The sequence below is a fragment of the Sminthopsis crassicaudata genome, chromosome 1 (genome assembly GCF_048593235.1).
Source record: "Sminthopsis crassicaudata isolate SCR6 chromosome 1, ASM4859323v1, whole genome shotgun sequence".
Classification (NCBI taxonomy): Eukaryota; Metazoa; Chordata; class Mammalia; order Dasyuromorphia; family Dasyuridae; genus Sminthopsis; species Sminthopsis crassicaudata.
Window position 1 is genome coordinate 136,176,413 of NC_133617.1, and position 14,738 is coordinate 136,191,150.

General features: G+C 32.1%; 1 protein-coding gene across 49 annotated transcripts in view; it reads right to left on the reverse strand.

Annotated features, from left to right (window-relative positions):
• The window catches only part of RIMS2 (regulating synaptic membrane exocytosis 2), a 780,681-nt gene that overhangs the window by 21,352 nt on the left and 744,591 nt on the right, over window positions 1-14,738 (reverse strand). Inside the window, exon 1 of one of the 49 annotated variants that reach the window (XM_074267567.1) lies at window positions 8,027-12,513. The exons of the other annotated variants lie outside the window; for them this stretch is intronic. Within the exon in view, the coding sequence (XP_074123668.1) occupies window positions 8,027-8,168 (142 nt within the window). The 5' untranslated portion in view covers window positions 8,169-12,513. Of the gene's footprint in view, window positions 1-8,026; window positions 12,514-14,738 lie in introns of those variants that run through there. 49 annotated transcript variants of the gene reach the window in all.

Sequence of the window (14,738 nt, forward strand, 5' to 3'; positions counted from 1 at the left end):
GGAAAAGAGATTAGCTTAAAAAGGCCAAGGCCTCCAACTGTATCTGGAACCATCTCAAGTGGTCTTGATTGATGCACTCTGATGACTATGGGGAAGAAAGCAAGGCGGATGACTTTGCCCATTACTGCCTCACTTAAATTAAAAAGTCACTTGCAAGTAAGGATATCACCTTCCCAATGTGTTTGGTTCTCTTGGAGAATGCATAACACAATAGCAATAGCTCTTCCTTACAGGACTGAGAAATCTTAGAGATATTTTAGCCAAAATCTGAACATGGGGGGAAAAGAGGAAAAAATGACACTGCTTTAATAACAAACGACTATTGTTTAAGTCATTCCCTTTCTTCCTTCACATTCTTCTTTGAAATAAGAGGTGTAGAATATAAAGAGATAAAAAAATTAAGTATATAGTGAAAAGAAAGATAGAATTTTTAAAAATCACAACTGTGAATATTAATGGATGAACTTATCTATAAAATAGGAAGAAGATAGCAGAATGTATTAGAAAGAAGAATCTAAGAAAAAATACATTATCTTTAAGTAGTAGCAAAATTATAATAGTATATCAATTCAAAAGAAGTTAACAAATTGAATAGAATTTTAGAAAAGTTAGGAGTGAAATATTTCTGTTAATAATTAATGAGAATTGATATCCTCCATGAAAATGGCAAATATTATTGGCAAGCATACATTTTTTTTCTTCATTTGACATTTATAATCAGAGGGCCACTGTACAAAAATCCTCTTATCATAGTTTTCAGGAAATGCTATATTCTGATGTCTATAGAAGATACTTTATTAGTAGAAAGTCTATAAGACAGGGTATTGATTTACAAAATCAAACGTTTCTTTATATTCAACAAATAATAAATATAGTATTTCTTGAATTCTCAGAACTTTAGTCAATTGTGATTATAACGATGCCTATCTACTTTGTATAGTACACAAGTTTTGAACATATTTTTAATCCAAAACTAATTTTTTTTCACATTTTTTTGCTGTTCTCCCCTATGACCACCTTTGCAGTGAACTCATCAGACATCAGTATAGGTTAATTTTAAAGTCATCACATTGTTCATGGAGTTTCTCTATGTTCTCATATATTAGAGCCATTGTTGACATATAAGCTGAAAATTTTCATGGAAACCCTTAAAAAAAAACCAACACTTATTAACAAGATCATCAACGGTCCCATAGAAAGCATTTGTATAAAGAATACAACCAACACTTTTAGTTGCTTCAAAGAGGAATTGTGAGCTAACTTTATATTTAGCAGTAGTTTCCTTTTAATTTATGGTTTCATTAATAGTGAAAATATTGATTATTACAATTCTATTTGTCTAGGAGAGTTAAAGGGCCACTTGAGAAGTATCCTGGTATATCAATAACTGAACTACAGTTTACAGATTGTTTTAAAAAACAATTTAATATTTAGTCACCTTTGACTCCTTTTTTTTTTTTTTTTTTTTTTTTTTTTGGTTTTATACATTTCCTTGACTTCTTTTCCATAATTATTCTTCTGCTGCTGAAGGGCTTAGTACCATTATGCATTTTGTTTCATGGATTAGCATGGCCAAGAATAAATCATTACTCTGTCAGTATATTGGTAATAAACTTCTTAGTTATTTAGGATGGTTCTAAGAAAGCAGATACTGTTTCTAGAAGAGGACTCAAAGTCTTCCTAGCATAATAGAAGCAACAGCTTATATTCCTCTGGCATAACATGCTTGGAATTCTAGTATAAAATGACGTGGACTAAAGGAAAAGATCAAGAGAACAATTTGTATAAAAATACTTTAAAGAGAAAAACATCATACAACTTCAAGGACTTTGATCAATGCAATGGCCAACCATTCTAAATGTACAGCATAAAATTCTAGAGTACCAATGATAAAACATGCTACCTCTCCCTTGACATCAAAGTAATGGGCTCGAAGTGCAAAATAAGGCATTTTTAGACAGACAATATGGGAATTTGTTTTCCTTGACTTGCATAAGAGTTGATTTTTTTTCTTTTTTCTGCAAGAGAACTTTCCCTAATTCACTCTTCCTCTTTTCCCTCTTATTGCTAGTGTCTCCCTCTGAGATTTCCTCCCATTTACCCTGAATATTATCTTTTGTTTGCCTGTTGTTTCTTTAGTTAGAATGTGACCACTTGACAGGCAGAAACTGTTTTCCACTTTGTATCTCCAGAACTTAGTATTAAGCACAGTGATTTAAACATAGGAATCCAAAATAAATGCTTGTTAATTGATAGAGGAGAACATGGGGATTAGCAAAGATAAAAGATAAAGGGGGTTGATTTTTTTTTTAATAAACAGAAGAAATAGAAGAGAGAAAAAGCTAGAAGAAGAAAACAAACAAATAAGATTATTTGGAAAATTCATGTCAAATTTATTACATACTTAAAAGAAAAAGCAAGCTGAACATAATAGAGATTTATGGTTTCACAAATAGTACTTTTATTGTACTTTGGAGGAGGAAATGATAATTCTTTTTGGTATTAAAAAATAATATTTAAAAGAGAAGCAGCATGGTATAGTGAAAAAAATTGATTTAGACTTTTGAAAAAAATCTTGATTTGAATTCCAACACTTCTATTTGTTATCTGTGTCTTATTATCACTTTTATTCAACTAAGTACCAGATCTGATGCTTTAATCTTATTTTTCTTCTGTATTATCTAGTACCAGAAATTCAAGTATCTATAACACATTTCCACCTTGTTATCCCAAAAACACTTCAAAATCACATCAAAAACTTTAGCTTATTTTTGTCCCTAGAATTGTTCTTCCTTTTGATTTCATTATTCCTGTCTCTGAATCAAAGACCATTCTTAGTCTTGATGCTATCTTTGAATCTTTCTCTGCCTGATCTCTCATTTCTAATAATTAACAAAATCCTGTCAATTACATATCTCATGAATCTTTTGTATTTCTTTTGTTACTGCCAAATATAGGCCCCTCTCTAGCATTTTTCTAAACTCTTACAATAGTTAAGGCTTTCTGGTTTCATTTTCTCCACATTTAATATTGCTGGCAGATTAACATTCCTTATATATAGATCTGGTCATGTGATTCCTTTGCTTATTTTTTTGGGGGGGTGAGGGGACCTGGGAAGTGAATGTATAATTCCTTTGCCTAGACTTCAAGACACTACAATTTGGCACCATTCTGCTTTTCCAGTCTGATACATTCCCCATTTCTCCCCACCACACTCTCCACACTAACTAGTCAAAGTGGATTATTCTCTCCTACTAAATACATTCTGGATTTTTCTGTCTCTATGTCTCTGTTCACATTATTCTTTATGGCTAGAATTTCCTCCCATAACTTCTTTGTCTATTGAATCCCTACTCATTCTTTAAACTCCAGTTCCGATGTTCACTCCTCCATAAAACCTTTATTGATTTTATCTATAGCTAGTTACTTTCCTTTTATTTTACATAGCAAATTGTTTTGCACCTCTAAAGTACTTGGTATTAGAGTTTTCTATTTATATTTAATTTTATTTATTTATATAATTTATATTTATTAATTTATTGATATTTAACTATTTATAGTTATATTTAACTATTTTACTTTAGACTCTAGGGACTATACCTTAACTAAAATTTATATCTCTCACAGTACTTAGTGTGGTGTCTTCCATGAAGAAACTATTTAATACATGTTTGAGTTGAATATCTATCTTTTATATTCTCACACTTAGCACAATGTCTTATTTACCATTGTCAGTTCCCCCTTCTTCCCTTTCACTCTTTCCTCTACATTCTACCCCTTGACTTTACCCTTATTGCAAGATTGGATGAAAATTCCTCAGCCCAATATTAAAGACTCTCTAGACTCTAGTTCCAATCTCTTTTGTTAGCATTATAACATATCATTCCCCTTTGTGTAATCAACAATCTGGCCAAACCCATTTCCGTATTTAATCTTATTTTGTGCGTTCCCATTTTTGTAAATTTACTTGTGACCTTCTCCATTTCTGTCTATTTAAATCCATGAGGGGAAAAAAATCTCTAAATTTGGCCATTAATATTATTGCTGAATTTTAGGAATGTTATACTAGTTAAATGGTGGGAGAAGTCAAGTTTGCAGAATTAAGGTATTAGTAATAAGGAATTGGCCACAGACTACCAATTTGAGAAATTCGGCCACAGAAGGGAAGACAATAACTACACAGGATAGCTATCTAAAAGTTTGAGTTTTTTTTTTTAATGTATCCATAATATCATAGGATTTTAGAAGGTACTCAAGAGAACATCTCCAAATGCCCTCTTTTTTGATTTTAAAAGATATTTGTAGGGAGAAGGGAAAGAGTCAATGAAGAAAAAGATTGAATGATTTATCTAAATAGTAAGGGGATAATGTAGGTGTAAAGTCTTAGAAGTCTAGATTTAAAGGGCAAAAGTTTGTCATAAATAATTGAAGACAGAAGGAAAAAAGGTAAAGAACAAGTGATTCTTTAATCATGTTGGATTGGAAATAAGTGATGAGGAAGCTGTAAAGCCAAGGTTGCTCATAACTCAATCATCCAGAAATATTTCTTTTCTATCTTTTAATTTTTCTCTGAGATCAATTTACATGTTTTCTCTCTCTCTCTCTCTCTCTGTGTGTGTGTGTGTATGTTTCTTAATATGTACAACTGCTGGATAAAATATAGGGTTTTTATTTTTCAGACTTTTAATTATAGATTCAAAAATTTGAGTTAGATAGGGTCTTAGAAATCATCCAATTCAATCATTTCATTATTATAGAAGAGGAGATAGTCTCAAAAAGTAAAGGAACTTGCCTATGGTTGCAGATTTAGTGACTAGCAGGGTTAGGATTGAAGTCTAAGTTTTGTGACTATAAATTTAATTTTCTTTTCCACTATGCCATGTTGCCACACGTGATTAATGATTCATTAAGAGTTATATGATTAAGGAAATTATAACATAACAATACTTATATGTAGTATTCAACTGTCAATCACAACTATCTGAAATGCAACTGGGAATGCAGTAGTAATTGAAAAAGGCCTCTCAAGAAAACAAAATAAATGTTACAAAGTCTATTCACTCAATATACCTTACAAAATTTATATATAGAAGAAAGCACAGTCTACTTACATTTCATATAACAACCCTATTTGACTGATTTTCCCCCACAAAAGTTAAAAGGGAAAAACCTACTATATGGAAGTATTTTGATAGCAATAAAAACATGACCACAGTCTGGCAGTGGGAGACGGAGACATTTAAAAAAAAAAAAAAAAAAAAGAGTCCACCATACAATGATAATCAGACTAGATAAGCACTTGAGGTATACAATATGATCTCATTTAGCATGGAGCAAATAGACTATTTTAATAGATCTAGACTGATACAATAACTAATGTTCATACTGATTTGAAGTCATAGAAGAAAGGTTAGATTAATAATGAATTATAAACTATACTCTAAGAAGGAAAGTATACCATCTACTTTATTTTATAAAAATATTTTAACACTTGAAGGGGATGAACTTTCAGTTGCTAAGAAGTATGGTAGATTATTTAGGAAAGATCTAGATGAAAATTCTGCAGCAGACACCTCAGTTATGTTACCAAGCATAAGCCACTAAATTTTGAGTTTTAATTTGCTCATTTGTTAAATGGGGAAAATGATATCGAGGTTACTTCTTTCAAATTGTTATTGAGAAAATCAAATGAAATAACATGTAATGTCATTTGAAAATTATATATAAATTATATATATAAATTACCATAATCATTATCATTATAATTATTACAATCTGGAAAATATGGCTATCTAGAATGATTCATTCTCTGAAAGCTCTTGATAGCTGAGGTTTGAAATTATTCACAAGTTTCTTGGAATTTCTTATATTTGGCAATTAGTATTTATGTCTTCTAAAAAATGAAATGAAATTACTGAGCTAGGTGATGAGAACAATTTTGGACATATACATCTACATTTAGAGAAGAAACAAAGATAATTGTTTTAAAATTAAATAGGTTATTATACTAAACAGAAAATAATCAAAATGGTAAAACTGAGTGTGTTTATAAATTATCTTCCTTTCTAGGGCCAAAGAAAGTTTCACTTTTTCTACCTTTTAGCAAACACATCATTACTAGACCTCATGCTAGCCCAAGAAATGACATATGTGACAGATTTTACACAATTTACATATATATATATATGTATGTATGTATGTATGTATATTTCACTCAGTACTATTTGAAAGTGTGGAGATGTTGTCACATCAAACAAGTAGTAATAGGGTACTCTTCCTCGAGGATTAGCCTTACTTTCAGCTATTATCTTAAATAATGAATATACTTGGCAGCCTTTAAAGACTTACTCTTTTACTTAAATAGCACTGTAGGGGTTTTACTAATCCCTTATAAAGGAATGGCCTGTTTTTGTACTTTTTTACTACAGCCTATTAAGAAATTTACAGGGAATAACTTTCTGAATGTGGCCAGTAGAATCTCCTCTGAAATTACTCCATATGAATCAAGGTTAGGGAAAGATGGTTCTTTTCATTTTTAATACATCACTTTTGTGTAAAGTTTTTTTGATGCACATCAGATATTTTTATATATTTTATAATTTGGTCCTCTCACCTTACAACTTCAGAAAAAATATTTTCATGGAAATTTTTCTAAATATGATGTAATATATTTAAGCATATTTGTGCAAATAACTTACAAATAGGTTAAATCAGTAAAACAAAAATCTCCATTTGGTTTTCTTAATTCTTTTTGTTATAGGACAAGTCTGATATTTATAATGAAATTAACATATAAAACTATAAAATGGAAAAACTATTTATATGAAAATTAAAATTGGAAGAATATTAATTCTGAGAGAATGGATTACCATACTGCCTGATAAATGCTTAGTTAAAACTAATTGAAATTTCATTAGAATTCATATGTCAAGAGGCTAGATGGAATTAAGCTGCTTCAATAAAGCAAGCAAAAGTAATTGAGAAGACAGCTTTTAAAAATTACTACTAATTAAAAAAAATGAGAAACAAGTTCCTTAAATAATGGTTAAAAAACCATTCATTTCAACAATGTTTTTTGCATTTTTTTTTTAGAATAGAGATTTTAAATCTCAATCACAACTCACTTTTTATTTACTGAGCAGAAGAGTATTATAAATCAGTTGTGTAGGCACTGATTTTAAGATTTTTCTTATAAGGTATAAATACTAAAATGAAAATGTTAATAACTATTATGTATATAAATCTCAATATGTGAATATATACAAACATTTCCACTTATAGTTGTCTATGTATATAGGATTTCAAATACATGTTGACAGGATATTAACTGAATTCTTAGTTCAATCTATTTTCAGTGCTATCTGCTAAAGAAAAAAATTGGGAATATTTGCTCATACCAGAATAAAAAAAACAAACACCTTTGGGTTCTATAAATTTCATAAGAAATTGAAAAGTATACTATGAAAGAACATAAAACAACAAATAATACTTCGGGTTATTAGCCTAATCAGTATGACATGAATAGTTCAAAAACGAACGGAGATAATTGGATTGCTGTGTCTAAAATTTCAAATGAAAATCATTTCATCAAAAAACAAAGTTTGGACTTTTCCTGGGATGTATGAGACTGAGTATACATGTTGGATATTAACCTGGTTTAAACCAAGTCAGAGTTATCCATTCTCCCATCTCCACCCTCGTTTTACTTTAAAGCACTTGACATTTAAGCTTGACTGGCAGGCATGAACAGTTTCCCAACTCTATCACACGAATCTCCTGAGGATTTACTAATTTCTATCCTGGTTTGCCAGCAAGATGCAGGGTTTGGAAGTTCAGTAGGCAGTTCCTACTCAGCATAGGACTGCCTCCTTTGGGAGAGCTGGGAGCAAAGCTAGAGTAATTAGGTCATTGGTCTTTAATTTTACTTCCTCTGTCAATCCCCTCGACTCTACCCCCTCCCCACAGCCTAGCCACCAACACCGACTTCCTGGAAGAGATGAAGTCTGGGGCTGGGGGTCTCACCCACCTCCTTCCTCTTCCTCCAGTGAGTTCATGCAGGGGAAATAGCCAGCCAGTGCCTCGAAGGAGGCGGAAAGACTGTTCCGGCTCTGGGAGCGCTGCATGGAGCGGCCCGAGGTGCTACTGCTCCCCAAACCCTGACGGCCCATCTTGGAAGAGGCCCCGCTTTTCCCGCGGTACAAGATTCGAGGCGTCTTGGCGGCTGGCGAGGCGGCAGCTGCAGCTGGGGTCCGAGGAACTGAGGTTGGACCTGGGCTGGAAAGCGGCCACGGGACGCAGGGGTTCTCAGCCCCAGCCTCAGGGACTAGGTCCAAAGACTATTGGGATCGCTCCTTCGGTAGTAGCAGGCGGAATCAGCGTGCGGCTACTGAGGTGACTCTTGGTAAATACTCAAAGGTCTGGTCCAGGAAGGAGCACAGGTTCCCGGAGGCTGAAGCTGTGTGTCTCGCCACTCTCCAGCGCAGGGGAGATGCTGATGCTGCTGTCCCCGCCAATCAGAAGGAGGCAGCTGCGGCGGTAGCAGCAGCAGCCACAGGACTCAGAAAAACAGCTCCCAGGATTAATATTTGTCTTCTTCCTCTAGTGACTTGCCTTCTTTCCTCTTCCCTTCCTTTTGCTTGGAGTGGACAGATAATTATATGCACCATTTTTGACTCCTCAGAAATGAGTGACCTATTAGAAAACTTTTTTTTTTTTTAAGTTACTTAACATTGTACATCTACGATTTAGAGGCATTGTTTTCCTTAATCATAGTTGTGATTTAACTAGATGTGATTTAAGTATTGTGGAGATTGTTCATAGCAAACCACAAAAGAACCTAACATTTCAACACTTCAGCAAAAATGCAGAATTATGTACCTTTATCTTCTTTCTGCTTTTCTTATCAAAAATTAAAATGGAAAAATGATAAAAATGGAGACACAAGCATCCTTGAAAAGTGAAACGTTTAAGCAAGCACCAAGTTACTTTTCACTTTTTTCTTTTTTAAAAATCAGATTTAATGCCTTGTTTTTCCAGGCCTTAAAACAGGAAATTTCCCATGGTATGAAGAAATGCACTATCTAACTGTTTACTAAGGTTTCTTTAAAAACATAAATATGAAAATTAGGCACTTTCAAAATCACTGCTATAAAAAAAAACAATATATTTGTTTGGAGAGGGTGAGGGAGGTCTTTAGAAAGTGACAGCATCAATGAAACATTTTTGAAAATCAATTTTTAAAAAATCTTATATTTGTCAGAGGAACAAAAGCACTGATTTGGATGTCACAAGTAAAATATCTATATAAATAACACATACATCAAGGATTCCTAAAGAAAAATCTAGTTCAATTCCCTGCATTCAGAAGGGAATTTATCTAATCATTCAAGAATATTACTTTTATTTCAGATTTCCAGAGATGTTGATTCTACACTCTGCCTTGAAAAATGAAGTCTTCTCTACACAAATGGTGTAAATTTTTAAAAAATCATACATAACATCACACCTTTCTGATTTTTAATTTATTCAATTCAAAAACATTTATTAAATAATTACTGGAGCTATGGATGTAGGAACATAAAAGTGAAATAGTCCCTGAGCTCTAGGAAGTGAAACTTTACTAAGGGGATATAAAATGTACATAGATTAAGTATATATACCACTACCAACAATGTTGAGTTGGTACCAGAACTGAGCCTTGTAGGAGTTCTTAGGAAGAGCCTTCCAGGATAGAGACTGCCTCTTTGTAAGAAAAATAATATGGATTTAGTGGAATAGTTAGTAGTTCAGCTTGCCTGGAACACAGAATTTTTTTTTTTTTTATGGCGAATAATATAAATTAAGGCTAGAAATGTAGAGTGTAACACATTATGGAGAGCCAGATGGAGGAATTTTATTTCCCCTGAGAAACAAAGGGAAACCTATGAAGGTTTTTCAACAGGAGAATGCCCAGATTAGTTTTCCCTGGGCCTTAGGGAGATTATTTTGTAAGCCACATGTTGTCCAGAATCAGTAAGATAGAAACAGAAAGAGTGACAGACAGATAAGGTAAAGATGGAACACTAACTTGGATACTGTTAGAAAATTTCAGGAGAGAGATGAGAAGATCTGAACTAATTTAACTTTTCTTTCTGGAGCTAAAAGGTCAATTGATCAACTTTCATTACAATAACTCTTAAGTAATACTGTCACATTCATTTTTTTTTCTTTCTCTAGGTTAAATTATTTAAAATTCAGTGTCACTGTTCTAGCTAAATAAAATGTGAAGCATGATATCCTAATAAGAAATAACAATACCCTCCCATATTTTTGGAAACTCTAGTAACAATGAATAAACTGAGTAGTACTTAAGTTTATCAATCCTCCTTGATGAAATTGTATATTAGATTTAAAAACCTTTAATTCTTATATGACATGTATAGGTTATTTTTTAATAGTTCAAAATGCTTCTCTTAAAACTCATAGAATACACCAATAACCAAAATTCTACCCATTAAAAATGTAAAACTTTCATTGTTTGTCAATTAAATAATTATTTATTATATAATTATATTAATTTTAATTATTTAAATTTAGAATTATTCTAGCCATTTCTTTTTAACAAATCAATAATTCAACAACTAGCTATTTTGCTCCAACCTTGTGCCAAGCAATGTGATTGGCACAGGAAATACAAAGACACTCCTCTGCCTCCCAAAAGTTCTGGTCCTCAAAAAGTTTGCATCCTATCAAAGAAAACAACAGAAATAAATACTCTATTTCCAATTAAAATATTTTACAATTGCTCACTTAATAATTTAAGATTAATTTTCTCCCTTAATCATCTATCTTCTTCAAACATCAACACTCTTAAAATGCATATTCCAATAAAACAAGCTAATTAATTAATTTTAGATACATTCTTCTATCATTATTATTAGAGAGAATGAATCTTAAGTAACATAATTTTGCATGTTACTTTTCATATTATATGGTAATAAAATAAAATTTCAGAAAGAGGAGTCTTTGGTAATAATTCTACTTAACTGTCTCAATTTACACATGAGGAAACAGACATCTTGTATGATGCCACAGACAGAATGCTGGATTTAAAGTGAGATATCATGGATGCATCCTATATCTGCCATTAGTCACTACCTAGACTTAATTAATTAATATATCTGGGTTTCTATAAAATATCTACAAAATGAGGAATTGCAGGGATGCTTTATAAAGTCCCCTATAGCTTTAGAATTATGATTTTACAATTTCTTTCCATTCTAAATTTATTATCCATATGGTAGAATATCACATCCCCAAGAACATCCAAGCACATTTTTTTTGGACTGAATGAACAGGAATTTCAAACCTTTCATTAATGGTTGAAAATTCAGTATCATTCATTTCTTTCAGACCACTTGTTATGTTGGAATATGAGGTGATAAAGGGGGAAAGCTATTATACATGAATATAATTCTGATTTTAGAGTCTGTATAAATAAGCCATTTTTGTAGCTAGATTCACTATTTTAGGCCAGAAGAAGAATTGGACTTGGAGGAGACAAAGTGGAAATGTGTGGCATCCAACAGAATATTTCTAGAGGCAGCTCAGAATACTACAAACATGGAACCTGGTTTTAAATCTTCTTTATATTTTTTTCTTCTTACTAACTATCACTTCATTTCTTGAATTACATAGTAGAATATAGTAATAAATGAAAACAGGAAATCTTAGGTAGGTATTTACCAATCTGAATGGAACTGGAGCCTCAATTTCTGAACCTGCTGACTGCTTATTATCAGAGCAAGGTCTGGCTGATAGTCTTCAGCCCACAAAAACCCTTATGTTAGAAACTGTGTGGTTACTCTCACATAAAATTTCAATATTAATATAGCTTGGGATAAATTCATTCAGGGAAGGTCTGTAACACCTAAGTTCCATGTTCCCCGAAAGGTCATGAATTTATGAAGCCTATGAAACAAGAGTTCTAGAAAGTGTGGGGCTAAAAAAGGGGGTAAATTGTGCCCAGTCTATGGATAGAATTGAAAAGAAGGAAGGAATAGGAAGAAGGAAAAGGAATAATGGCAGAAAAAAGTACCCAATAGTGTTCCTAGACTAAAAGTCTAAATGAGGAATTAATGGAATATAACTTACTTACCTAGATAAAATAGAATCTAGAATTCTGAGGAAATAATACAGTGAGTTTCTTTATATAATACTATCATCATATTTATATATTTTCAAAACAAGCTATTTTCCTTATTATTTCTCATAACACTGTAGTATCTATTCTGCCAAAACCAATGTAAAAATAAAAAATATTTGAAAGATGAGAAACTGCCATCCCATTTATATCCCATGAAAAATCACATGTTCTTGAAGATAAGATATACTGCTATATAGCTTTATAATGTGAATGCCAATGAAATTTTAGAATCATTATAACCTACTATTTTGAATTAATTATACTTCCTTGTTAAATAAACATAATTTTAAAAGGTGAGTCACAGATGGATTTGTATATACTATGATATTTTAATTATTTTACTAAAATATACTTATTTTCTTATTATTGTATTTACAAAACTGAAAATATGACAAATGACAATTCTTTTATTATAAATAATCTAAAGATCATTACATGGAGACATAAGGATATGTTCAATAATTTCTGGAAGCACAAACACTATGTACTCTCTTCACTGACTCAGAACAATCCTATATGACTTACTAGTCTTTGAGAGTTTTTATGGCTAAAAAATTCATCACTGTAGTCGATATTATTTCAGGATTTGAAGCTACACAACACTCCCAGAAGAAAAAAAATAGTAAAAATTCATTTCTCTGTTTTGGGAAGAATTTTGTTTTAATTCTTCAAAGGCAATCTATCCCCTTTCCTCCTCCCTTACAATTCTGATCTCAGCTACAGACTATTTGTAGTACAACACTGTAGGTTCCAAACAATTAAAACTGAAAATCACCCGGATGATTATTGAAAAGTGGATGGTAATGTATAACCACATTACAACAGAATTAAAAATAAAGAGTAGAAGAAAGGATATCATTAAAAATGCACAGACTAAAAGAAGATGAGCTCAACACAGAAGAATTGGAAAGACTCAACTAGTGATATATTTTCAAAATTAACAGATCTCTAGCAAGACTCTTATAGCAAAATTTTTTTTTTGAGGGATAAGCACTGGAAATATACAACATTCCTTCAAGGACAGGATGACTACATCAGTCAGTCAATAAACTTTTTAAGCACCTATTATTTATCAGATATAGGCTGAATACTAGATACACAAAAAGAGGCAGAAAATAATGCTTTCTTAAAGTTCATAGTCTGGTGGGGGGAGACAATATATAAACAACTATATAATCTAGCCTTTCACATAATATATTGCAGATAATCAACAGAGGGAAAGGATTAGAATTAAAGGAGGACCAGGAAATTTCCAGGGAAAATGTCTACAGTCAGGAAATTGAGTTTCTTGTGAAAGGAAAAGCAAGAAGATCCTGGATGGCAAGGTAAATGGGGAGATATGTTTTCTATCATGTTAAAAAGATACAAGAAGATTGGAGAAGTGGGTGAGGGGGAGCAGGTTACAAAGAATTTTTCAATACCTAATGGAGAATTTTATATCCTAGAGGTGATAAGAAGCCATGGAAATTTGTTCAATAATAATAATGATAATAACAAATAATGATAACAAATTTTCTTTATGATAGAAACCTTTCCTTACATAATGATAATATGTAAGGAAAGGTTTCTATCATAAAGAAAATTTGTATTATACCTTCATAGTTTTTTATCTGACTTCAACTTTCATAAAATAAGACATGACACAAACTTTAGTTATAATAGAAAATTTTAAGGTTTACAAATACTTTCAAATATTCTCATTTTACCCTTACAACAAAACTGGAAAGTGAGTGCTATTATTATCTCCATTTTACAGATAAAGAAGCTGAAGCAGACAGAGTTTACATGATTTGCCCAGGTTCATACAGCTAGTGAGTATCTGAAACAAGATTTGAACTCAGGTTTTGGAGGAAATACGATTTGAACTCAGGTTTTTGAGATTCCAAGTCTAGCACTCTATTCTCTGTACCACTTAGCTTCTTAAGTGGTAGGGAAATGACATAGTTCAAACTTGTTCTTTAAAACCACTTTGAAAACTGAGTGGACAATGAATGAGTCTAGCCATAAGACAATAAGGACCCTCATCAAGGCGCTGGTATCAGAGGAGAGAATCTGGGTATTTATTTGAGAGATTTAAAAAAAAATAAAATTGAAAGGCTTTGAGCATGGGAGATAAGAGACTAAAGTGTCAAGGATGACACCTAAGCTTTGAACCTGGATGACTGAGAGGATGGAAGTTAGGAAGAGGAAAAGTTTTTTTGGAAAATAAATGATTCTGTTTTGGATATGTTGAGGTTAAAATTTCTACTATGGGATGGACATCCAGTTTGAGATGAGATGGAGATGTGAGACTAAAGGTCAGCAGAGAGGGCAAGGACAGAAAAGAGAAATGGAGAATAACCAGCACTGTCATAATAATTAAATGCATGGGAGCTGATGAAATCATCAAGTGAAAACACAAAAGGAAAAAATTTGTGAAGAATATGCAGGAGGGAACAACCTATTCACTTACTTCAGAAATCATAGTGGGTTGGTTGGTTAGTTAGTTTTGTTTTTTCTGTTTTAAAATAGAACCATCACCTGAGTAAGTGAAATGAAGAGAGTAAAGAGAAAA